The sequence below is a fragment of the Eschrichtius robustus genome, chromosome 1 (assembly GCF_028021215.1).
Source record: "Eschrichtius robustus isolate mEscRob2 chromosome 1, mEscRob2.pri, whole genome shotgun sequence".
Taxonomy (NCBI): Eukaryota; Metazoa; Chordata; class Mammalia; order Artiodactyla; family Eschrichtiidae; genus Eschrichtius; species Eschrichtius robustus.
The window spans coordinates 47,841,621-47,868,433 of record NC_090824.1 but is presented as its reverse complement, the minus strand read 5'-3'; the positions used below and the strand labels follow the sequence as shown (position 1 = coordinate 47,868,433).

The following is a 26,813-nucleotide window of genomic DNA, read 5'->3' as shown; positions in this document are numbered from 1 at the left end:
ATTTGGCAATGAATTTTTAGATACAACACCAAAAGCATGATCCATGAAAGAAAAAAAATTGTAAAGTTGGATTTTATTATTATTAAAAACTTCTGCTCTGCAAAAGACACTGTTAAGAGAATGAAGAAACAAGCCACAGACTGGGAGAAAATATTTGCAAAACATATATCTGATAAAGGAATTGTATCCAAAGTATATAAAAGAACTCTTAAACTCAACAATGAGAAAAAAAAAAAAAAACATTTAAAATATGGGCAAAAGATCTGAGCGGATACCCCACCAAAGAAAACATACAGACAGCAAATAAGCATACTAAAAGATGCTCAATCTCATTTGTCCTTAGGAAGTTGTAAATTAAAACAATGAGATACCACTACACATGTATTAGAATAGCTACAGTTAAAAAAAAAAAAAATTAACAATACCAAATGTTGGCAAGAATGTAGAGCAACAGGAACTCATTCAATGTAGGTGGTAATGCAAAATGATACAGCCACTTTGGAAGACAGTTTAGCAGTTTCTTACAAAGCTAAACATAGTCTTACCATATGATCCAGAAATCACACCCCTAAGCATTTGCCCAAATGAGTTGAAAAACTACATCAATACAAAAAAAACCTACGCATGAACTTTATAGTAACTTTAATCATAATTGCCAAAACTTGGAAGCAACCAAGATGTCCTTCAACAGGTGAACAGATAAACAGTGATACATCCATACAATGGAATATTATTCAGCAATAAAAAGAAATGAGCTATCAAACCATGAAAAGACATGGAGCAACCTTAAAAACATATTGCTAATTAGAAGCAGCAGCCAATCTGAAAAGGCTACATGCTATATGATTCTGAAAACGAGCCCCCACTAAAATCAAGTCCCCCTGCCAAGTTGATGATTAAGCTCTCTCTCCAAAACTTTATTCCCTTTCTTGTCCCCTCTGACCTCAATCCTGTGCTAACTGAACAGTAATCAACCAGAGTCAGATGACTAAAACTGCTGTTGTCGACAACATTTAGTGCATTAATGTACCAAAATTGCTGTGGTTGATAACTTATTGTTAATGTACAGACACAAGTTGCTTCTCCAGGGCAGGATGAGCTAACAGACCCCCCCAGGGTCATGGACCACCAGACCGGATGCTAGTAAACCATAGGTATCCTGCCTCCTGAAACTACAATTAGGAAATGCCACAGAAATGTCACTAGACAATGATTAATCCCAGCTCCTCTGTTCTTTCCCTTTAAAAACCCCCTAACTCAAAGACCAAGTTGGAGTGGATCTGAGGCTTGTCACCCACTCCCTTGCTTGGCGCCCTGCAGTAAACCCTTACTTTGCTGCAAACACCTGCTGTCAGAGTTTGGCTCTCTGTGAAACTGACACACAAGCCCTTTTTCTGGGTTACAATTCCAACTATATGACACTCAAAAAGGCAAAACTATAGAGACAGTGAAAAGATCAGTGGTTGGGGAGTGGAAGGGAAGGATGATTAGGTGGAGCACAGGGTAATTTCAGGGCAGTGAAACTATTCTGTTTGATACTATAATGGTGGATACATGTCATTATACATTTGTCAAAACGCATAGAACTGTACAGCACAGAGTGAACCCTAACATAAACTATGCACTTCGGTTAATAATAATGTGTCAGTATTGATTCATAAATTGTAACAAATGTACCACACCTATGCAAAATGTTAACAGAGGAAACAGTACAGAGGAGAAAGGAGGAATTCTCTGTACTATCCGTTCAATTTTCTGTAATCCTAAAACTGCTCTATAAAACAGTCTATTAATTTCTTTAAGTGAATTCCTTTGTAACAAGGGCATAAGGGAGACCTTGGTACAACTTAAAATCCAGAAGTCAAAAGAGAAAAGATAAATTTGACTTGATGATATTTAAAATAACAAAACAGGGAAATTCAAAAGATAAATGACAAACAGGAAAATGTACAATTTGTGTCTCCTTTATATAAGGAGAGCACCTAGAAATTAATAAGAATAAAAGTTCAAAACATGATAGAGGACTTCCCTGGTGGCACAGTGGTTAAGAATCTGCCTGCCCATGCAGGGGACATGCGTTTGAGCCCTGGTCCAGGAAGATCTCACATGCTGCGGAGCAACTAAGCCCGTGCACCGCAACTACTGAGCCTGTGCTCTGGAGCCTGCGAGCCATAACTACTGAAGCCCAAGCGCCACAACTACTGAAGCCCGTGTGCCTGGAGTTTGTGCTCTGCAACAAGAGAAGCCACCGCAATGAGAAGCCCCCGCTCGCCACAACTAGAGAAAGCCCGCACACAGCAATGAAGACCCAACACAGCCATAAATAAATAAATAAATAAATAAATAAATAAATAAAAGAAATAACCAGCTCTAGGACAAAATCACCCTAAAAAAAAAAAATGATAGAAAAGTTGGCAAAAGGTATCAAGCAACAGTTCAGTTCCATTTCTAGGAATAGTATACAACCAAAAAGAGTACAAGGGAGGAACTGCTTGCCAGGAACTGGGTATTTCAAACTGATGCTTTTAGCACAAAGAAGTAGGGTGACGGCTTGAGAGGCATTTTTTTCCTCATGGCAATTTGCAAGGTACAGCTATGATATGGCATACTATTTAGCACAGTTCTTCAAGATTCTAAATATCATTACTGAAAATTTTTGTAAAATACTATATTCCACAAGTCAGTTTTCTTACATTTTAAACAAAAATGAGGGCATTGCCTCTTTGGAATTCTACCTCCTTGACATTTGTGTTTTCCTGCTCAGTTTCTTCTTCCTTTATATGTTGGTGTTATCCTAGGATGCTCCCTAGATGACCTACATGTTGACAACACTCCCCAGGGGTGCAAATTCCTACAGCTGCCTACTCAAGACTCAGGTAAGATGGGCATCTGACTTGTTAAAGTAGACGCATTTTCTCCTGTAAATTTGCTCTTCATCCTTGCCTAGTTCAGATGGTGATCAGATCAGATTTGGGGTACAGTGAGATGGGAAGGAAGGAAAAGAAGAGATCAGGGATTAATCAAATTAATCGTTACCAAGCCCGGTTAATTTCACCTCCTAAGCATTAAAATGAAAACCCCCTCTTTGCTATCTTTACTTCCCTAGATTGCACAATGGCCACACAATGGTGTCTACACGTGCTTGGATCCCACAAATTTGTCTCTCACCCGCCAGAAAGAGCCCTCAAGTGCTAATCTGATCACATCACTTATCTGCCTACAACCCTCCGTTGAGCAATCAGGTGTTGAGGTGGTCACTTAGGACAGAGAGCCCAACTAAAAGTAACAACCAAGCCTTTACTCACTCACTGCGACAGTGCAAGCAAGAGGCAAAAGGAGAGGCACAGGCTCCACAATGTTCCGTTCCCATCGCCCGCCATTGAACAGCTCCAGACCAGGGCCAGTGGGCGTGGGAATCATCTCATTCCAAGGAGCTGCAAAGAGAAGGCTCCTGCCTCTTTATGGACCCGTGGAATGGTGGGGGTACTGAGCAGGGGAAGGGCGAGGAGAAGAAAGTACAGAGTTAAAGCAGAGAAAGTGTTTCGCCAAAGACCTGTGATAAGGAGGTCTTGGCAAAGCACCTGGAAGGTGCCTCAGGCCGCATTCCTGATAATGAGGCTCCAAATGGAGACACCTGGGGCTAAAGGCCAGTCTGGCCAGAAGGATGGGAGAGGGAGGGGTCCGAGGGATTGGGAAGGGGAGGGGTCTGAGTCCTGGACCTCAATTTTCTCTAGAAAACTGCAATGCTCTGGCTGTGCACCAGTCTGGTGTGGGAGAGCACCTTCCCCCTATGACGCCTGCCGGGCAAAGCTTCTAACTGCCTGTGGTTGGGTCTGAAAGATCACACAAGGATTCTGGCCCAGAGCTGGCCTCCTCACCCTTCAGGGGCTACCCCAAAGCCTAAACTTCTTCACATGGTAAACAAAGATCCCTTCCTCTGACCCCATGTCAACTTCTCTGCTCTCACCTCCTGCTTCACATTTCAGACTCCAGTAAAAACTACCCTCTCCAACCTGTCCTAACCTCCCTGCCTGGGCTCACAGTTTCCCCTGCTTCTTCCACCTTCCATTTCTTCACCAGGCAAACCCCCGCTTATCCTTCAAGACTCATCCCAAGTGCCACCTCCTTCAGGAAGGCTTCTTAACAAACATCCACCCTCATTCTAGACACAAGGAACTATTCACTACCCTGTGGACATATGCAGGCATACTTCTACTATTTTACTTCCTACATATTTTCTGTTTACATATCTGTCTCTGCAACAAAACATTAAATTCTTAGAGAACAGAGCCACATCTTATGCTGTCTTGCATCTCCAGTGCCTTACAAGTATCTGGCACATAGCAGGAACGTGGGGAATACTCTATTTGTGGAATTAGTGTTCTATAAATCAGCATTAGTACAGCACAAGGAACAGGACACCATGGCAGGATTGAATGACACAAGCCCCACAGGCTACCCAGTTCAGGTAACACGGTCCTCTCCACATCTAAGGCCCAGTTGTTTTGAAACCACCTTGTCATCAGGTTGCCCAGCGTGGACCTGCTGCTCCAGGATTTTCTGTCAGACTTGTCAAAGACAACCTTAGTATCCCCTCCCCCATCCCTTAAAGAATCTTCTTTCTCTGATTCTTCACCCTTGTTTCTGGGTCAAAGACAGTCATCGGGTATCCACTGTAAAAAGCATAAACGAGTAAGCTTCCTGAGAACAAATATATCTATGACTTGGACTTTTTGCTAAGCTTTTCATGACCCCCACTCTCAAGATAGCCACCCCTTCTCTATCCCAGGAAAGGGTTTCCAAGGCAGCCCAACAGGTCTTTGGAATTCCTTCTTCAAAAGGACATCTTTCGTCGCTTACAACTGGCTGCTCAGTCCACAGGTCTCAGGGTCCACGGTTGGCCGGGATTTCTAAAGACTGTTCATTAATATATTATTAGTACTGGAACATGTGATAACCACAACTTTTCACCTATCAAGTTTAGAGTTTCCTGTAACTTAACTTTCACACCATTTTTGCGAGAATCAGGTAGAAGAAGAGGAGGAAGACGGGAGCCACACAGAAAACAGAGATAGTCAAGGTCAGCAAAGGTCTCAGCAAACGTTAAATTGGAAAAGTCCCTGTAAACTCGTGTCCTGAAAAAGTCGTAGCTTCTAGCTCTGTTACCAAAGATACTACTACCTCATTTGAGGAGAGACTGCAGGAGTGGACCCCAGGTAGGGCTGAATCCCAGGCCTAAAGATTCCATGCCAGGCAAGTTAAATTAGATTCATTCTCTCTCAATAAACATTCAGTACGTGCTGGGAACATCTGAAATGTTTCTGCATGTACTGAGCAGGCACGGAGCTACAGACTCCGGAAAAAAAAAAAATCAGGCTGCGGTGAAGAGGAGGCTAGACACTTCAAAAACCCTAGTGAGAATAGCAAAGATGAGCTTCTGTCCTGGTAACACCCTCACTCCACGGACAGAATCAAAGCCAAGAGCAATAGTATGAGCCAGGTGGCCGTGTTGTGCCACCTCCTACTTTTATACAGAATATCTCATGTTTCTGTATCCTCTGCCATTCAAGACATTTTACATCCTCTATGTGGGAAGATAGACCAGCAATATGTGTGAAACTGATGCTTACAAATATAATGCTAAGACCCTAAGATATTGTAATGGATTGTGGTTGTCTAAAATGAAATCAATAGATAAATAACAAGTGAGTAAGTAAATGGGTATCCCCTGTACTTACAAGAGAACATGAGCAACGATGGCATCCACATCGAACAAGGTATCGGTTGGGAATTCTCTGAGTAATATGTGACCCCTGCAAAAAGTTTTAAAAAGCATTACAGAAATATTTCCTTAGCATTCAATTCACTTGTCTCTCTAACACACTACGCTGGAAGTTCTGGCAGTTCTTGGAGCCTGTGTCTTATCCGCTAGCCGATACACCTACCAGAGTGCTGGCCATGATACACACTCAAATATTTACTGAACACACAGGCATAGATACACTGACTTTGAAAAGCTTAGGCCCTGGGCCTGGCAAAAAGACTGGGAAGCAACAGGAGTCCCAACAAGGCTTCCTCCCAGCACACACGGATTCCCCAAATGGGCTGGGAAGGAGACAAGCAGGAGAGAGAAAGAAGGGTCCTCAGCAGTAGGTCCCTGAGGAGACAGGATCTCTCCCCACTTCCTAGGCCAAATCCCAAGAGTGTGAGGAAAGGATTTGTGAGAAAACTCAGATTAGCAGACCCAAGTAATGGAGGAATCCGTAACCTGGACATCTGCAGATCCCTCAAAAATAAAGTACATTTAATTCCCACCCGAATATGGACCTGACATACCTACTTAGAACACTAAGTTTGCTAAGTGCTTACTTAACCAGGCATTTGCCGTCAGCGCTTACATAAGATTCTCATATAATATCCAAAACAATCCTGTGAGGTAAGTATTAATCTCCTCAATTTACAGATTAGGAAGCAAAGTGGAGGTAACAAATCTATTAGTTGGACTTCTTGCTAAGCTTCATATGACCCCTACTACATATACCTTTATTCTGGCCTAGTGATATTTTGTATACTTGAATATTCTAGAAGTATAGCTTTATGTTTGTCCATCTGAGCCAAAAAAACTAAAAATAGTTTACCTGAATAAATATGCTTTCATCAAATCCTTTTCGCTTCCACAGTATCTCGATGTTTCTTCTGTGACGCAATTAACCTTTAAAAGATTATATTTAACGTTTAGAGTACACATCAAAAGGTCAAGTTTCTTGGTTAGGGAAACAGAAAGGAAAATTAAACATTACAGTTTGTCTCCAGATCAAATTTCTTTTTTACTTTTCTTTCTGATGTGTATGCTGTAATTGCTCACTTATTCAAGTGCTTGAGGTAACCCAGAGAAAGGAACTGTTCCTACACCTAAGAGTTATATTTAATTATACCTAAGATTTAATTCAATGTGATGAAGGAAGTAGAAGGTAACGAGGTAGGAAAGGAAGGAAACAATTAAGGCAGGACAAGAAAATCATGTGCAAAAGCCGGGAAGCACAGAAGTGAGTGTTAAGTTGGGACCACGAAAGCATCTCAGTAGCTGGAACACAGGTATGGCAGATATTGCTGGTTCCTAACCCCAAATCCATCCTACCCTTTTGCGTCACTAACAGAATTTCATTAAAAGCAAGTGCCCCATTAAAAGACTGTTCCAGACTCCCCCAACAGCTAAGGCTGGCTAGATGATGTTAGGAGAAGTCACTACTGGTTTGGGATGCGTAGAAGGATCTTAAAAGGGGGTTGACTGATACTCTTGCTCTTCCCACTTCTTCCTGACAAGATGGGTAGGCACCAGCAGTCATCATGGACCATAAGGCATCTTTAAAGAAGAAACCTTTGCTAAGGATGGTGCAACAGAAAGAATGAACCCGAGTCCCTGATGATGTTAGAGAAGCCACAGCAGCCCTTGATAGTTTATAATCAGGACTCTATGTGAAAAACATAAGGCCAATCCTGGCAGCAACATGAAGATACAATGGAAGGCATGAAAGCACAAAGGCAAGGAAGCCGGTTAATAGAGTATCCCATCAGTACAGGTCAGGGATGACTGGGACCTGTAGTAAAGCAGAAAAGGACAGAAGAGATTCAAGCGACTTTTCACAAATACAGTAAGTAAAGCTAGGGAGAAGACTGAGCGTGTAATATGCCACATGGGAGAGATGGGGGAAGGCAAGAGATAAAGAGGATGAAGAGGTTTTTAGATGGGGCAAGTGGGTAGCCACTGACATAACTTACCAAAACTAAGTCTGGAAGAAGCACAGTTAGTATTTTGTTTTGGATTTTGTTAAGTTAGGGTTTTTTTGGTTTTTTTTAGATGAGGCTTTTTTGTTTTTGCTGTTCAAGTTAATTTTAACGGAGTTTGAGGAAGCAGAGTGACAAGTGGGAAAGCTACATTTGGTTTATAGAAAAAAGCTACTAAAAGAGAACTGATACTCAGAAAAGATATGAGGAATAGAGAATTCGAATGAAAAGAGTACGGTCATAACCAAAAACTGAATTTTAGTGTATGCAGTTTTTTTTTTTTAATTTTTAAAAGTCAGAGCATAGGGGATGGTTGGTATTATGACGACAGATTTATCCATTCATCCATTCAACACACATTTGAGTTCCCAGCCTGACAATCTTTTTCTTAACTGGAACACTTAGTCCATTTATATTTTAGTGTTTTCTTCATCTACGTCTGCCTCCTGAAATCCTAACTTTTGAAGACAATCTCAAAATGCTACTTTTTGTGAAGTCTTTCCCAACACCATAATATGACCTTCCACCTTAATGATCATGTAAGATTTCTTTCTTTTAAACCTCTACAGCATTTTATTTGTATCTCTTATTATAATGACCAAGTTCTGCTAGTTATTAAAATGGTCTGTGGGAATTCCCTGGCGGTCCGGTGGTTGGGACTCCTCACTTCCCCTGCCAAGGGCCCAGGTTCAACCCTTGGTTGGGGAACTAAGATTCTTACAACCTGAGCAGCACGGCCAAAAAAAAAAAAAAGTCTGTGAATGTGTTTTATCGCCCCATTTTGGATATATACTCTCCAAAGAAAGAGACTGGGGTCTTAGCCATTTTGCTATCCAATAAAAGACTAAATATAGCAAGCTCGTTTCAATCTCATAAACAGTACTGAGTATCTACTATGCACCAGGGAGGGAGCTAGGTACTCAATATAGGTCTATCTCTTTCACCCAGTCTCCTTTCCACATAGCTTAGAGTCCTCAACTGTAAAAGCTTTACAAACTGTTAGTTCATAAAGGTAACCCGTGGGCATGAACCTTAATATTCTACTCTAGTTACTAGACACACAGTTACTAGTTACTAGTTTATTAGTTACTAGATAACAGCATGATTATCCTTTTTGAGTATCGTACCAACCTAGCATTTTGTTTCTAAATTTCAATTTCGATTTTTATTCAAAGCTCCTTAAAGATGAGCGCCATTATTATTCCAGAGTATAAACAGTGGTTCAAAGTTAACTGAGACCTCTATACAAAACAGAATTGACATTAAAAAAGAGGTTTTTGAGGTATATAACCATGATATAATAAGAAATATATATTTGGTCTTTGCCCCTTGTTCCTAACACAGAGCTCCTAAAACCCTGTAATTTCCTGCATGATGGAGTGCCAGAAGTACCTTTTCTTCTAATATTTGGTCTTTAACCCGAAATATAAGAGCTTCTGAAACCCTTGGAATCTCTGGGAGTGATGAGAGTGTCTGTTTGCATGCTAATGAGATGACTGGTGGCTGGGGGCCCCTAGACAGCTTCAGGATGGGGGCTGGTTGCCAGCAAGACAAGGGAAAGATCAGAGGGTGGGAACTTTCAGCCCCACCTCCCCACCTTAGGGCTGGAGATGGAGTTCATCACCAATGGCCAATGATTTGACCAATCATGCCTACATAACAGAACCTCCATAAAAACCCTAAACTACAGGGTGTGGAAAGCTTCCAGTGAACACACCCAAGTACAGGAGGATGACACACCCCAAACCACACGGGGATAGAAACTCCTGCACTTGAGACTCTTCCAGATGTGGCCCCGCGCATCTCTTCCATTTGGCTGTTCCTGACATATCCTTTATAAGAAGTCAGTAATAGTAAGTAAAGTCTTTCCCTGAGTTCTGTGAGACATTATGGGCAATTATGGAACCTGAGGAGGGGGTTGTGAGAACTGCCATTTGCAGCCAAGTCCTACAGAAGTCGTAGGGAGCCCGGGGACCCACTCACTCCTTGTGACTGGCATCTGAAGCGAGGGGCAATCTCATAGGACTGGGCCCTTAACCTGTGGGGTCTGTGCTAACTCTGGGTTGTTAGTGTCAGAAGTGCTTCGTATGAAAAACTCACACATCTGGTGTCAGAAGTGTTCTGTGGTGAGAGTGAACAGTTTCCCTTTAAAAGTCACAGTTAACTTTTCTATGCTTCCTGCCCTGGGAACTCCAGCTGCAGGGACCGAGAGGGACAGTAGCCATCTCTCAAAGGAGGAAGGCTAATGAACTAAGAAAGAATAAATGTACACAGAAAGTCAGGGAGACACTAATCTGAAAGAATTCAATAAACACTGGGTTACTAATCATTCCGTTTTCTGAGGTACAAATTCTAAGTTTAAACTAAATGAAAGGCTCCTGTAGCTATCTAAACCATGATGCATGTGGAAATTTTCCATGATACTCCATGGCAAGTTCAAACACTTTTTGAGAAAAAAATTATGTAATTTCAAATTAGGTTGTTTTAACTTTTTTCTAAAAATAAATATGAGAACCCACCACATAAGCAATTATAAAGACTTAGAAGAATAGGAAAGAAAAAAAAAACACTTGAATTACTTCAATTTTGGTACCTCAGTTTGTGTTAACAGAAAAAATTTAATAGCTAAATTATGGACATCTATTATATTTGTCAGGCAAAAAAAAAAAAAAAAAAACTTAAACAGAAGATTGAAAAATTAAGTGACACCATAGCCCCAATAGAATGGTTTACAAAATAAAGTTCTAAGCTCCAGAATTTTAAGTAGCTTTTTTTCCCCTGTATTTATAATGTATACAATAATCTGGAATTATCTATACTTCTGTTTATTCTTATGAAAAAAAAGGTAGAAAAAATATTTTTCCAGTTTGGAAAAAGATGTGAAACAATGTAGTATTTTTAAATACTCAGTCTTAGGTCACACGGTTGTAAAATGTTTGTCACTAGTAATTTATTAACATAAGTATCTTTCTACCTTTGCGACTGAAATTCCATAGTCCTGGAGAGGTTTATCCGCCTCATTCAGTTCTTCAAGAAATATAGAGGTACTTGGAGAATCTAAAATAAGAAATGTTTTATGAATGTTTTATGACTTGTCCCTTAGGAAAGATGAATTTTTAAAATTAAAGCCCAAAGCTGCAAACTGAAAAAGAAATATATTAGTTTGCCCAACTAGTATGCAACAACAAATAATCAAGTAACTAAACGAACCTAGTTACATATTTTTGTACCCTTATTTCCTATTGCCTCATTACTCTAATTTCTAATATTTTTATCATGACATAGTTTTACTTTGTAAGTGACCTTAAAAGCTTTCTAAACATAAATTGGATAAATAAATGTTTAATTTAAATGGCACATTTGGCATTACTTTTCCAAGTTTAATACTATATACACAACACACATGTACAAAATTTTCAAAATGATTTTAAAATACCATTTTCAAATCACAATTATAATAAGGGAGCCAACAAAAATATGAATTCACTTCATTTACTAATTCCAAGAATAGTATTTTTTAAGGCACAAAAAAACTTAAATGGAACCATGATAATGATAAGTTATGTTCAATTGTTATATTAATTAATTCAGTATAATTAATGGTACAGCTAAAGCAGAGTATTAAACTAAGGCATTACTAATATTATATTTAAAGTTTGAAAACACTTTTAAAATATTTACATGCTAAAAATATCAAAAAGTTTACTTTCAGAAATGATGAAATTCAGATATTATTAACAGCTAATTCTTATCTAGTATTTACTATGGACTAAGCACATGAGTAAAGTCACTTAATCCTCACAATAAATTTATAAAGCACACACTATTTCCTCATTATGGATGACAAAAAAGACACGTGGAGAGGCTAAGTGACTCAACCAAGGTCACACAGCAGGTCAAGTGGCAAAGTCAGGATTTAAACCCAGGCAGGCATATTATAGTAGCAGCATTAAAGCACATATTATTAATCCTGATAATAAGTTCTCCCTAGCATATTGATTAAACAGCAATAGAAACATCACAAAAATCATACTAGAATATAAAAAATACTTACCAGCTTGACAAAAATAAGCTAAGGTAGCTTTTCCTGGTTGCAATGTACTGAAGAATTTCTGAGGACTCAGCTCTGGTAGAGAGTCTACTGCTGACATATAAAAAATGCACATCATGACAAAAGAGATGCCAACTCTAAGTGCATTGAAACTGGAAGACATCATCAGCTGTGGCTGCATATGGGCAGGAGAGTCAATTTTGTTCACCGCTGTGTTGTTGCCCAGGACAATACCTGGCAAGAGTAGGTGTTCAACAGAGTTTTTCTGAATGAATTCATTAAATAAATGAATGAAGTAAAATCTGCAAAAAGAATAATATAAGGCATTACTTCCATGTTTGATTTTGCTAATACTTTACTATTTCCTTCTAGTAAAAACATGAGCGGGGATGATATATAATGACATTGATTTAATAATACTATGAATTTTTGATACTTGCAAAAGATATCAAAGATATCTGGAAAATGCAATACCAAGTATGTTAAGTTTAATAGATACTTATTGGTGTATGCTAAGCTAATTGTCATTTTTAAGGATTCTAAAATTAATTTTCAAACATTATCCAATCCATTTTTTTTAAACTGGGTATTTTATCTTTCTCTACCTAGAGTAGATGTACAATTAATACTCAAATAGCAATTAAAACTACTAACGTGGGACTGAGAGCCAAAATATATGTCTACTACGTTTACATTCTTTTTACTTTAAATCCCCTAGAAGATATCTATTAAAACTATTTAAGAACATTCCTTCTTAATATACATTTAGTAATTCCTAAGACTTAGATTTATTTAAACAGTTTAGAAATTCAAATATCTTTTTCAACTCATATTTTAATTCAATTCTATTTTCTGAACTCAGATTTGCTCTAGATATCATCCTCTCATCTTCTTTCATGCTGTACTTACTCCCATGCTGTCCTCTGTATCCGCTGTCAATTATCTTTGTCTTAAACTTTCGCTACTTTCAAATTTCTTTTGAACAATTTCTTCTTTCAGGAAGCTTTTCTACTGATGATATATATTATCTACATTTAAAAGAAGACAGTTAAGGAAAATTAGTTTTTATATTAAACATCGTACTTCTAGACGGTAGATATACCCACAGGTATAGGTGAGAATTTTGTTTTAATTTTAATTTCAGATAGAACCCTTATCTTTTAAACAAAAATCACTGTGTCAAAACAGAAGACAGGAGAAAATAGCAAGAATTACTCATAAGGATAGGAGTGGAACTTTTCAGTAAAGAATGAAATGATTAAAGAATAAAAAATTTAGGAAAAAATCATACTAAATTAGACACCTACCATTTCAATGGTGATGAAATACCATTAACTCTTCAATTTAGCATTTCAGGGGTAATGAGAAAAAATTTCCTCTTCAATTTATTGTACAATAGAATTGATAAGCTGAAACTCCGTATACTCTGGTCTTTCTATATTATCAATAAGCATATAATAACTCTCCGTAAGGAACAGGTATTCCTAAAACAGAAGCTAATTACTCATTGATTACTTCCTAATAATTCTTTTCACTAGAACTAGTTTATATCAAGCAGTGAACAAATTTGCCATCAACTTTTAATAATGAGCCAAGAGTTCAAAAACTCAAGGAGAATGAGGAGTGAGGACTGAGAGCGGTATATAAAAAGTAATTTCAATAATATAATTAAGAGGTATCCTTGACATTAAAATATTATACATTAAAGCCATTTTAAACCAGCATATTTTAAAGCCACTTTATATTAATGAAAATGGTATAAAATGAGTCATCCAATATTTTCCTTATATTCTGAGGGAGGGATGCATGCATCCTGAGGCTGAAAGAATATAACATTTGTTACTATATGAAGTAACTCCAACCTAATTAAAAGGTTAAACATTTAAGTAAAAGCACAAATGAGAGATCCAAGTATAAATATCTTTTTTCCTGGCCCTGTGGTTACAATTCAGTCATTTAAACACTAAATTGGATACTAAAGTTAACACACTCTTTTCACCTAGAAATGTATTTGGTAGAACCAAAGGTCTAACCACACACATTCAATGCTTGAATACTTCCCCACATCCACCTCATTGGACAGATTAGATTATCCATATGAACGTACTATGCATTTCACCAATTAGAGATGTGGGTGATTATTCAGAGATAGGTACTCAGTAGTAACCTTTGCAGTTTGCTCCATCTTTTGGTAAGTTTGATTATTTAAAAAATTACTTAAAGCAGAGAATACTGCGTGGGTCAGCTAGAAACACAGCTTACATGGTCATAAGATACACACTGAATAATGATTTAACCAGATCCATAACAACCAGAGTTGAGTGGATGGGGAGACAGAAAGTAAGGGAGCATACAGTCAGGGTGGGAAAAGGGATGAAAGAGAGCTAAATCTTCATTTTTCACGAGACCAAAAGCCAAGTTTATTGGAAATGGAAAGATCAACACCAAAAGAAACTGTGAGCGGTTCAAAGTAATTGCCTCTAAGGAACAAGAAATTGGAGGGGGTAAGATACCAAGGGGAATTTTGAAGCCTTCTAGAACTGACTCTTTTAAACAGTGTACCTTTTCACTTTGACTTAAGAAGAAAAATTATTACTTGTATGTAATCAAATCTTCCATAGCTACTACTCATATTAATCCAATCTACCCCTGTGGTGTCACAAAAAAGTGTTCATTTCACATGCATGGTAATTGAAACGCTTTTTCCCAGAGACATGGTCTCCTCATAAAAATAACTTTAAACAAAGAGAAGGCAAGTGTGGATGGGAAATAGTGAAGAAAGAGAACACCTAGCAAGAACAGAGTTAAAAACAAAGCTACAGAGGGTACTTGGTGACTTTTTTCTCTGGTAATTAGAAAATGGGATAGAAAACAACACTTAATGCTTCCAAATTTAAGTATCAGCATGAAGTGCTGAGTTCCTTGGGAGGAATGTGGCCTTGTTACCTTGGTGTGATGGTTCATCAGTATGGGGTAAACAGTTCCAGTTCTCCTGTCAGGTATACGTAGGATCACACTTAGCTTTCTGCACTTCCCACCACTACTGAAGTTTGAGGCCACCACGTGACTTACCCTGGCCAATAAAATGGGAGTCAAAGTGGCCTGTCTCAGGCAACAGTTTAACAGCTACTGTGTGATATGCCTGGCTTTCTTTTCTTCTGTCATAGTCACTGAAAACACTCAGATGGTGGCTGTTTGTCAGCATGGGTCCCAGATTAAGCACAGCCCAGAGAACCCGCAGCTGGTATGCAATGAGCATATGATATAGGAAGAAATAAACTTTGCTGTCTTAAGCCACTGAGATTGGGAGGTTTTTATTGTAGCATAATCTAGTTTATCTTCACTGGTATACAAACTAGAAGTGAGGTGCTGCCTTAACAAGAACCCCACATACTGGCTCAGGCGCCAAGCAGCAGGAAAGCTGTTCTGGGAGTACTCAAGGAAACTCTCTTCAAAGAAACATAGAGACAAGACCTCAACAAATGATCCACGTTAAGGAGTAACAAAACATTTGATGAAACTGTCGCTACAGTAAGTTGGAGGTGACAAGTACCTAATGAATTTATGAGCATGTACCTAGGTTCATGTGGCTAAAGAACTTATTTATGGCCCTAAGAGAAGAGGCTGGAAGACAGAAATGAGTACTGTGTGATAGTTGCTGTTGATTGTGTTTAACGAAGTATTAAAAGAAAGGTACTCAAAGAAGCACCACCATCCAAAAGACTAGCTGTTCAAAACTTAAAACAATCCTTAAGCCCCCATGCTTGTAGGGTCCGGAAACAAGCTGACAAAACTGCTCAGCCATGGAAAGAAGCCATATTCTCCAAAGCCAACTTCAGGTGGGGACAAAGATAATAAAAATGGAAGGATCTCTTGCAGGGCAAAGCCAAGGACCATAGAGAACTATGCTCCAGGGCATGTGCTAGAATATGAACTGTATGTCACTGGTCCACAATAATGAGATAAACACAGAAATTGCATATAAATGTTTAGAAGCTTTTATAGCAATTTCACACAGTAATTTTGTGTCTGTTGCATCTAATTATTTTTAAATTGGGCTAGTCATTTGATGTGTTTTTTCATTTCATTTTTCTTATAATTTAGAGCCCTAGCAATATCTGCCCAGCAAGATTCCAAAATTGCTACAGTCCAGAGTCTGATATATGTCTTCCATTCTTCTCCTCTCCAAATGGGAACACTTATTATAGTTGTCTGTCCCTACACTACTCTACGTATTCAACAGGGTGACGGAGACAGATAATTTATAAAGATAGAGGCTACCAGAGATTATGGCTACTGGGCATTACTCAGAGATCCCAGACTTTGAGCTTGACACAGTGACTGGATGGGATTTAGGGGTTATCTCCACTGGGAAGAACCAATGATGAAGTACATGTAGGAAGGAGAATATCTATTGACAAATAGGGTAGACTGTCCAAATGTTTCTCGTTCTCTACACATGTTAAAATTCTACTCCCCACTTCCTTGAGTTAGGTACGGCCATGACTTGATTTGGCCAATGAAATGTGCAAAGTGACATATGTAACTTCTGGAAGCTTTTAAGAGTTAACATATATGTATCATGAAGCATGACACACTTTTTTCTCTGCTATGATGATTGAAAACACTCAGACCGAGGTCTTCTCTGTTAAACCAAGTCTCAGAAACAGGACAACATGGGGCAAGGTTCCCAGCCTGCTCAGTGTTAACATAAAATAAACGTTACTTTAAATCTCTGAAGATTTAGGGTTGTTATTACAGTATAACCCGACCTAGCCCTATTTGTTTCAGTTAACAGCTAAGAGGAGAGTGACTTGAACATAAATACATATCCTAGATTTTTAAAGCAGTATATTTCAAAGAATTCACAAGAAATTGACCCAATTTCACTTTAGAACGATTCTAAAAGGGAAGATGACTCTTTAAAATACAACTGTTACCACAACCAGTGCCAATACGAAAAGAAAATGGAAGTCATAGGCAAATGTTTGCCTCTCATACACACAGACACCTCCCAACTAAGTGCAGACTCTTAACCTTTGGGGCTGGAAGGAGCCCTCAGTTCTTCAGTATAATGCTCCTGATGGAACTAATCAGAGTTAGTAGGCAAGATGTAACTTCTGCCTGATCCCTAAACTCTAAACAAGTATGCATGCACAGGTCATTTAAAAGTTGGAAAAAATAGGTGACATTTAACTAAGGACAAATACAGGAGGATGACAGGCACTGTAAGAATGGATGAGTAAGGCTATAGTACAAAAAGGGCTAAAGCTTGCAAATAAAATGTTAAAGGCAACAAAAGTTTGTTTTGCTCAGCACCAGAATTCTGAGGAAATCCCCAAGGGCAATGATGAGGAAGTACTTCAAGAGAAAAACACTGATCATCTTGCTAGTGAGAGGAGGGGGCAAAGATTTGCCTTTCTGCGCAGGTGGAGCAACTGGTGGCCTTCTTCAGCTAGAGCAATCACACTTTGGGATTGGGTCCTATATATAATAACGCTTGGCAAATGGTTCTGCTTTTAAATGTTTGAAAGACCATTGTGCTAGAGTAATCTGCTCTCTCAAAACAACAATATTCAACCATTGTGCATTTGGACATATTTCCAATTTTAGGTTACCCAGGAGCAAGCTTTTCTAGAAGACCCTTGGTTAGTTTCCCCTTTAAAGGCTTAAATTTCCCTTACAATTAAACATAAAACTAATGGTTTCCCCTCTCAAGAAAGAGAGGAAATTAACAACTGTAAACATTAAACAAATTACACCAAGATCTACAGGCATCATTCTCTGGGAAAAGCCACATTTCATATTCTGCAACAAATGGGGCATATAATGCTTACAAAGTTCCTGTAGGAACGTTCTGTCAAAAATTAGCTTGCTTACAGTTTAATGCTGCTTTTAGAGAACAGAACCTGCTCACTGAACCAGCCTCAAATAAAATGTTGATTAGATCTCATCACAGTTTACCACTTAAGACCCAAAGGAGGCAATAAAAGGAGTCAACATCTCTCCACTTAAGAGTTCCCTCAAGGGAGTAGGGCAAAATCTTCTACCTGCACCCCCCATATATATGCCCCCAAAAAAAGGAAGGAAAAAAAAAGCGGCTATTCCGATTTGCTATGACACTGGAATAAAAAGTCTCACAAGCAAAGATGTAAAACTAGTATGGGTGCTATCCAAATGTTGTTTCCTCTCACTTTGAGTAGAGAATACAGGAAAAAAAGAAAAACCCCTTCATGGTGAAAATCTATTCGTGACCTGATTCATTGATTATAGAAGATACAAAAATAGGCCACGCCAGAGAATAAGAGGCTTTCCTGATTTTGACAAGTGCCTAAAAGCACATAACTCTGAGTTCGTGCTTAATTTATGGGCTTAAGCACATAACTGCAATCAGTTACCTCACTGGGGCCAGGAGCACTCTGTCCCCTTTCAAATTGAACTGTGTACTTCCCTAACCACATTCCCTATGAATCCATGAGGCAAATGTCTTCAATTCCAGTAAAGCTGAGATCCTTCTTTAGAGCGCTGATGTTCGATTAGGACTGTTAACTTCTTACAGCAAGTTGTACCCTACTGTAGGCTGCACAGCACAACCTGCTCAGCTGAATGTTTCATCAGAGGGATCTCCACATAACAGTGCCAGGCCTAAACATCTATCACAGTTTGTCAGCACACCTATAAAGAATCCAAAACACACCAGCATCTGGTGCCTGGGTAAACTACTGTCCCACAGTCTGGAGCACAAGAGACTTTTACCTTCCCTGTGGATCACTTAGCTAGGAAAGAAAGTAGCAACACTCTTCTTAGAATGGTGAGTTACGAAAGGCCGAGTATTAGCTGCACCAGTAAATGTAGCACTGTCTTTCACAGGGATACTTATTTAGCGATATGCCACCCATCCAAAGGGGAACACAAATTATTCCCTCACCATTTTGCACTACTTTGCTCATTTTATTACCAAACACCCCCCAAAAAAGTCAACAAATATTATCTCAGTCCAATACACGTGGGAAGATCTATTTATTCCTCATTTATTTACAGCAGTAACATAATATAGCATGTGTTTTGTATATCTCTGAGCCCTAGAAATAGCGCCACCATCCACCACACAGGGGACTAAGGCTTGAAGGAATACATGTGGAATTTAAGAAGCACAGACTATTCTACCTTTTCCTCTCTAGACATTCATCAAAGACTTAAAATTCTGATTCTGCCGTTTTGCCTAAACTTATGCCCGCAGCATCTTTCCAAATTCTAAGTTTCAAAGACCCACCTTCCCCCCACTCTGAGACGGCTTCCATATCCATCCCACTCTAATTCCACTCTTCCTTCTGGGACATATCCCGAGAGAGGGAGGTTCTTTTACTTAGAGCTCCGTTCAGCCTTCGCCTCATTCTTTGCCCTCTCCCCACAGAAGGGCTCCCGTTTTACTAGCCGCTCACGCTAGGGAAAAAGAAGAAAGCAAAACTTGCCTTAGAAGGATCCAGGTGAGGCCCCTTCTAAGCCAAACTCCAGAGCTGGTCAGTGCTGTCCTTAATGGGGGAGAGCCGCCAGGTCTGAATCCCTGCAGGCATCCCTGCCGTCAGAAACCACAGCCCTCGCCTGCAGGACCCGCGCTGCCACCTACCTATCGAGACCTGAGGACAAGACCTGCGGGCTGGGACCCGGACGGCTGACCGACAGTTCCCGCCACAAGAAGGATGAGAGGCAGAAGGCGGGCCCATGCCTCGCTTGCCGGGCATCCGCGAACCGCTCCCCCTACCTGCGGGTTCGCAGCGATCCCAACCCTCCGCGCCAGTAGCCTCCACCGCTCAGTGGAGTCAGCCTGCTGGGCAAAAAACAACCGCGAGGCTCCTCCCGGTCCTCGTGGGTCTTACGTGCGGCCTTCCCAGCCAATGGGAAGCGCAGGGGGCGGAGCGACAGCCGCCCCGGTGACAGGCGACAACCGAGCCCGCCCGCAGGCGCGAGCTGGCAGTGCAGTTGCTGGGCCAATCGGCAGCATGGGTGGGGAGTGAAGGGGAGGAGCAAGAAGGGAAAGCTGGCACCCAATCAGAGCTTGGCGTCCTGGAGCGACAGGTCCAGCGGCCTGTGGCCTTCCGAGCGCGGCGCGCAGGGGGCGAGCCCGCTTGGGCCAATCGGCGGGAGCCCACGGTGCGGAGCGAGCGCCTCAAATGCTCGGGTTTCTCAGCTGATTGTCTCCAGCCGAGAGTTGTTTTTTGCAGCTACCGAGCCGAGCCGCAGCAGGAGGAGCCGAGACCCCCCCGGGCGGGGGGCGGGGAGAGGAGGCGGGGTCCCAGGAGCCGCGGCTGCTCTCCGCGGGGCTCCGGGTCCTGTCACGGCGCTTCCTGGGGTTGGAGGTTGGGGTGGGTGGGGGGTCAGGGAGACATCCTTCTCCCCCTCGACGGCGGCTACGAGTCCGGCCCCTTGCTTCCCGCGCTCTTTCGCCCGCCCCCTAGCCCCCTCATGAGGGCGTCCGTGCCGGGTCCGGCGGCCGGCCGCGAGCCCTCCACGCCCGGCGGGGGCGGCGGAGGCGCCGCGGTGCCGGGCTCCGTGCAGTTGGCGCTGAGCATCCTGCACGCCCTGCTCTACGCCGCGCTCTTCTCCTTTGCCTACCTGCAGCTGTGGCGGCTGCTCCTGTACCGTGAGCGGCGGCTGAGTTACCAGAGTCTCTGCCTCTTCCTCTGTCTCCTGTGGGCAGCGCTCAGGACCACCCTCTTCTCCGCCGCCTTCTCGCTCAGCGGCTCCCTGCCCCTGCTCCGGCCGCCCGCTCACCTGCACTTCTTCCCCCACTGGCTGCTCTACTGCTTCCCCTCCTGTCTCCAGTTCTCCACGCTCTGTCTCCTCAACCTCTACCTAGCGGAGGTAAGGCGGGAGGACCGGCACGCGGGGCCGGGCGGGAGAGCGGGGCCGCCGAGTTCAACTCGGGCTGAGGACCGGTGGGGGGGTGGGTGCGAACCGCGAGAGGCGGACCCGACAGCAGCCCGGAGGAAACCGAGGCACGCATGGTGTGTGCGCCAGGGTTCTCGTCCTAAACTTAAAAAGCCGATCGGCTCGGCGACTGAGGGGCTTGCGGGGGGTGAGCGAGAGTGTGTGTTCCGACAACTTGAAACAGCAGGACCAGCCTTTGTTCAGCGTCCTGGCCCTCTAAGGGAAGGTGTCGGTGCCACCGACAAAGTGGCATCGCAAAAAGTAGCAGCCCCGGTAGCTCTGCCGAAGCTGGACTATGTTGAGAGAGGTTGGATGCTGAGGTAGCAGCAGCTCTGCTGAAGCTGGACTGCTGCCAGCCATTACGTCACCAGGCAGAGCTGTTCCTCTGCTATTGTTGCTGCGTTTCTTTTATTAGAAGCTTTATTCTCTCCTGCATCTCCTTTCCCCGGGCTCGATAAGCCTCACACAGATTCCGTTCGATAGTTCTCCGGCGGGGTTAATAAGCAATAACCAATGTCGAGGATCAGTATAAAGACCTCCGTAAAGCCCCGAGTGTGTTTGCCCCAGTTGCTTCATGTTTTGTTTTGGCTATTTATCCTACCTCTTATAGCCTAGTCTTTTTTTTTTTTTTTTTTTTTTTATCTAATTAAGAGAGAAAATACTAGCTTAACCTGCGCCTCTTGCAGAAACAAACCACCAAACTGTTTTTGCAATAACTTGCTTAATAGCTGGAACCTAATCACACCCCCTTTCTCTTTTATGAAGAATTGCTGGTTGGTTTGCATTGTTCTGCAGCACTTAGGTATTTAACCCATTTCAAACAGGTTTGGGAGTGTAAGGTTGTCAAGCATGTGTGCCAGCTAGTGGTATTTAAGCCACAGAATTTTGGGAATTGCCAAAAAAAAAAAAAAATTCCCCTGCCCTCCCCGCAAAAAAAAAAAAAATCTTGAGGAGGAGAGGAAACAAGGTGACATCATATGCTTAATACTGACTAATATAGAACAATATTGGTCTATGCAGCTAATCCTCTCAAAGGCTTTTGGAGGTGATGAGAATTAACATAGTTCTGAGCAAAAGTAAAAAAAAAAAACATTTGAGGCAGATTAAGTGTTTATATTCCCTGCAGTAAACCAACTCTTTTCTCCCATAATAGCTAGGAAGTAGAATGCATAATTTTAAAAGCACAGTCATAACTTCAGCTTTTTACCACACTAAAAACAACAGTTCAGAGTCGGCAACAAAACTAATTTAGCTTTAATTCCCCATCATTTGGAAGTCCAAGCAATACAATGACAAAAACCCAAACAGTAAGAAGCAGAAGTAAAAAGCATGGGTAATCATAAATCAAATAAACATGCCATAGTCATGTGACTTATTTGAAGATGTTCTGATCTTCTAGTTGTTGTTTAAACTGTTATAACACTTCAATCCTTCATAGTTAAGCTGATACACTGTAATTCCTGACAATTTCTGATACACTACAGCGACATCTCATCACTAAAGCTTTGTTTAAACTGTTATAACACTTCAATCCTTCATAGTTAAGCTGATACACTGTAATTCCTGACACAATTTCTGATACACTACCAGCAACATCTCATCACTAAAGCTTTGCTCTAGCTTCAGATATAGTTAATTTACCTCAGAGTGACTAGCAGTCCTTAGGCCATGAGTATCAGATAATTTGTTTTTCCCCTATGCATTTTTGACTAACAGAGTCATATTAATGACTCATCGTAAAATAATTGGTGGGCATTTCATAAGGTAGCTAAATACTCTTTTTACTTTTTTCTTGAAATATAACATATAACATAAAGTACATAAAGCTTAAGTATACAGCTAGGTGAAATTTTACATACACTCATGTCACCACCACCAGATTAAAATATACAGCATTTTCAGTGCCCCAGAAGGTCCCCTTGTGCCCTCTCCCAGTCATACCTGTCGCCCTGAGGTAAACACCATGTGACTAAACATTATCACAATAGAAAACATCTATATTTAAGCTCAAAATTCTAAAAGTATACTTCTACGGCATAAACTACACAATATCCAGATTGGGTTTTCAGTCTTTTGATTGCTGTTATTCCAAGCTAGTGACAGAGAATTTAAACGTCTAAAAGTCTTCCTGTTAAATGGATCTCTTGTTTGTGTCAGGTGCTTTTTAAAAAGCAATAAGATTCTATTACCCTAGAAAACGTAATTTGGAAACAAGCTGGACTAAAGTTTTTTTCATTTTGTAGTGTCTCCTAGAAAGAGTGTAGGTTGTTTGTCTATCCTTTTTTTAAATAAAATTAACAATTTTAAGACACATAACTATAACTTGAACAAATTTTCAACCTGTTTAAAAAGAGATATTTTAACCAGAAATCATTTCCATATTCACTAGAAAAAATCCAAAGGAATCTATATTTAAAATAGTATTTGAATTCAAATTTTTATATCAATTTCAAGTAACTGGAAGCACACTTATTGATCATTCTGAATGAATAAAGCTTTCCCAATGGGTTCTTTGTTTTTTCTTTTTTTTTTTTTCATAAATTTATTTATTTTTGGCTGCATTGGGCCTTCGTTGCTGCGCCCGGGCTTTCTCTGGTTGCGGCGAGCAGGGACTACTCTTCGTTGCGGTGTGCGGGCTTCTCCTTGCAGTGGCTTCTTTTGTTGTGGAGCACGGGTTCTAGGTACGCGGTCTTCAGTAGTTGTGGCACGCAGGCTCAGTAGTTGTGGCTTGTGGGCTCTAGAGCACAGGCTCGGTAGTTGTGGCGCACGGGCTTAGTTGCTCTGCGGCATGTGGGATCTTCCCGGACCAGGCCTCGAACCCGTGTCCCCTGCATTGGCAGGCGGATTCTTAACCACTACGCCACCAGAGAAGCCCCCCAGTGAGTTCTTTGTATTATAGCAAAGCGGTAGGGAAAGTCTACATGGTGACAAAAACAAAACTTAACTAAAATTTGACTTTTTTTTTAACAAAAGGCCCTTATATCTGTTTTAAATAGTTGTGCTTCTTGATTACCAAATCACTCTGTCTTTATTGTCATATTAAATGCCAATTTCATTTTACTTTTGACCTCTTTAAAGTATTTGTTGTGTCCATTTCTCACTAATTAAAAACATCCTAACTTTAAGGACTTAGTTACAAAGAACCATAGAGCAGTGTAAAAATAAAGTTAGTAAAACAACCATTACTACTTTGAATACATTTTGCTAGTTCTTCTAAAAATAAGTTTTCAAAAAGTGAAGATCAGGCTTCCCCGGTGGCACAGTGGTTAAGAATCCACCTGCCAGTGCAGGGGACACGGGTTCGAGCCCTGGTCCGGGAAGATCCCACATGCTGCGGAGCAACCAAGCCCGTGCGCCACAACTACTGAGCCTGCACTCTAGAGCCAGTGAGCCACAACTACTGAACCCGCGTGCCTAGAGCCCTTGCTTCACAACAAAAGAAGCCACTGCAGTGAGAAGCCTGTGCACTGCAAAGAAGAGCAGCTGCCCCTCGCCGCAACTAGAGAAAGCCCGCGCACAGTAACGAAGACCCAACGCAGCCAAAAATAAATAAAATAAAAAATAAATTTATATTAAAAAGAAAGTTAAGACTGCCTAAACCACTCTTTCTTTTGTTGACTTCACTTGAATGGAATTCAGATGAGGGGGAGTAACCCTTTCTGCAATAATTAGATTTACCATACTTAACCTCCTGGAAGCAGATAGTTGAAAAAAAAAAAAAAAAAAAAGCAAAAACCTGTACACTAAGTTAAAAACACCTATTGAACTTTTTCCGGCATGATTAATAGAACATGTACTTTACCAGAGAACGGTTCACACTCCTGTATGTTTAACAGAGAAGGTTTCAGTCTTTAAAACAAATTATGTGATAAAACATGCTACCTACCATTGGAACAAGTAAAAGGACTAAAAATGAGTGTTGATAGTATACTATCTTTGGAGTATTGTTGATGCGTGCCAAAATCAATGAGTTCATCTCCAAGACCCATAGTGACATTTTTCTTGCAATTTTGTAAAATGAGTGCCAGTTGCTTAATCGGGATAAAATGCAGTGACTAAATCACAATGCCAAAACAGCTAGGAAAATTAAATTCAGAGTCTTAACTCTTACATTCATGGATGCTATCATTGTCCCTGACATTGGATATATTCTTCCAAACATTGATGGAATGTCAAATAACATGGAGTGCAACTTAACAGGTACTTTGGTTTTGTTATAATGTTCTGTGATATCTCACAAAAGTATTTCTACCACCTAAAATAGAAACTCCTTAAGGATAAGAAGTTATTTTATCATACTTTAATCTCATAGAACAATGGTGAATATATTTTTGAATGAAAATCTTGAAAAGGCTAAAATCTTGAAAATATTTAGCTATCTAAAATTTAAGAGTTAATTTTGATGAATATATGAGGTAAATTATTTGTGTACTTTCTGGGATCTTTATATTTTCTGCTTAAAAGATTGCTTATGATATGAATGCTAAGATTCTCTTAGATTTTCTTGGTTTAGTTAGTTACTTCTGATTACTACAGGTAAAATCTTACTAATGAAGCCACTTTAATATATTAGAGTTTTGCTTAGCAAAACTATTCTTATATCATGGCAAATGGCCCATGATAATTAGGGCTTTGCTAATTTGATTTCAACAAATTCTATTAAACAGAAAAGTCTGCAGAAGAAGCAAGTCTCACATCATGAGTCAGTTACTATTTACTGGAAATCGTGGTTTTGTCAATGTTGGGTTTTTATCCATAACTGTGATTATGAACTGTTTTTATCCAAATCTTCTAAACTCTTCTATCCATTAACTTGATTCTGTTTTTCCTGAGATCATCTGTGAAGCAAGAGTTTGAGATACAATTCCATGGCAAAGACCTGATTACAGTGCCTTACATTCTATGTGATTTAATATTTTCAAAGCATTTCATAACAGTTGTCTTCATAACGCCTATGAAATAGGTAGATATAAACAAGGTGTGATTTGTCCAAGGTTTTATGGCTAATATAATATGTATCAGAAATGAGACTACTGCATAGCCCACAGGCTATAAAGTCTTGTCAAGTGATCGCTCCCTATGAACTTTTCTGAATACCATTAACACTGTTTATTATTTAGTGCTCACTATTTAACTTGCTTTCCCATTTTCCACCATTTCAAACCTTTTCCACTCTCCAGAAAACTTTTTTCCTCCTTCATACTCAGCATATGACCCTCGCCTCCTAGTTTATAGAAATAGAAACCAGGGCCATCTGGCTGAACAGAGATTCAGAGAAATGCCTTAAAATGCTACAGAGAGCATTTAATCCCTTTCAATGAATGATTGAGCTGGTAAGTGAGGAAGTTCCTCAGAGACAAGAAACCACAAAAAAAGAAGTGAATATGAAATTATAAAGTACCACACGGATGTTTGTCTTGGGTTTGGGGGTAGTTGCTAGCTGCTTCCTGCTAACCTAAAGACTGGATTTAAATGTGCTGGGGTTCTGAAGAGGTGACATAGGAGGCAATACCTTGTGGCGAGGTCTAATCAAAGAATTCATCCCCTCCAACTTAATGCCAGGACTCTCGGAACACACATCTTCAGTGGATGAATTATGGGAAAAATAAGCAGGTCCTCAGAGGTTGGTGGTGGGATTTATGCTTGTCTCTGCCTTGGCTCTGGGTGAAGGAGGTACAAATTGAGGAAAGAAATGTCTTCTCTGAAAATGCATAACAAGCTTATTCTCACACAAGTTTGAAGCCTGAAATCACACTTCTGTGATTTTAGAGGGGGAAAAATCCTGGCTTGGTGGTAACCTCAAGGACCTGGAAGGAGCAAATGCAAATAATCTGTCGAGGAGTGTACTATACTCCCAGAATCCTGACAAATAAAATTTGAAGGAACATGAGCTCAAAATGAAAAATCACTCTAGGGACTCTTCCCTGCAAAGATTGAAGATGTCAGAATTATCAGATAGATTGTATAAAATATTCACTTATCTGATTTAAGTAAGTAAACACTGGTGATGTATGATAAAGAAATAATCAAAATTGACTAGGCACATTTG

The 26,813-nt window shown here is 40.4% G+C and overlaps 2 protein-coding genes across 2 annotated transcripts in view; one reads left to right on the top strand and one right to left on the bottom strand.

Moving 5' to 3' along the window:
* The window catches only part of TXNDC16 (thioredoxin domain containing 16), a 117,666-nt gene extending 98,010 nt beyond the window's left edge, over positions 1–19,656 (bottom strand). Inside the window, exons 1-6 of the mRNA XM_068545411.1 lie at positions 19,599–19,656; positions 12,746–12,864; positions 11,840–12,138; positions 10,760–10,842; positions 6,639–6,712; positions 5,739–5,813 (exon numbers count right to left, since the gene is read on the bottom strand). Coding sequence (XP_068401512.1) covers positions 5,739–5,813; positions 6,639–6,712; positions 10,760–10,842; positions 11,840–12,017 — 410 coding nt within the window. The 5' untranslated portion in view covers positions 12,018–12,138; positions 12,746–12,864; positions 19,599–19,656. The remainder of the gene's footprint in view (positions 1–5,738; positions 5,814–6,638; positions 6,713–10,759; positions 10,843–11,839; positions 12,139–12,745; positions 12,865–19,598) is intronic.
* Positions 19,657–20,299: 643 nt separating this feature from the next.
* The window catches only part of GPR137C (G protein-coupled receptor 137C), a 52,213-nt gene continuing 45,699 nt past the window's right edge, over positions 20,300–26,813 (top strand). Inside the window, exon 1 of the mRNA XM_068527362.1 lies at positions 20,300–20,698. Within this exon, the coding sequence (XP_068383463.1) occupies positions 20,300–20,698 (399 nt within the window). The remainder of the gene's footprint in view (positions 20,699–26,813) is intronic.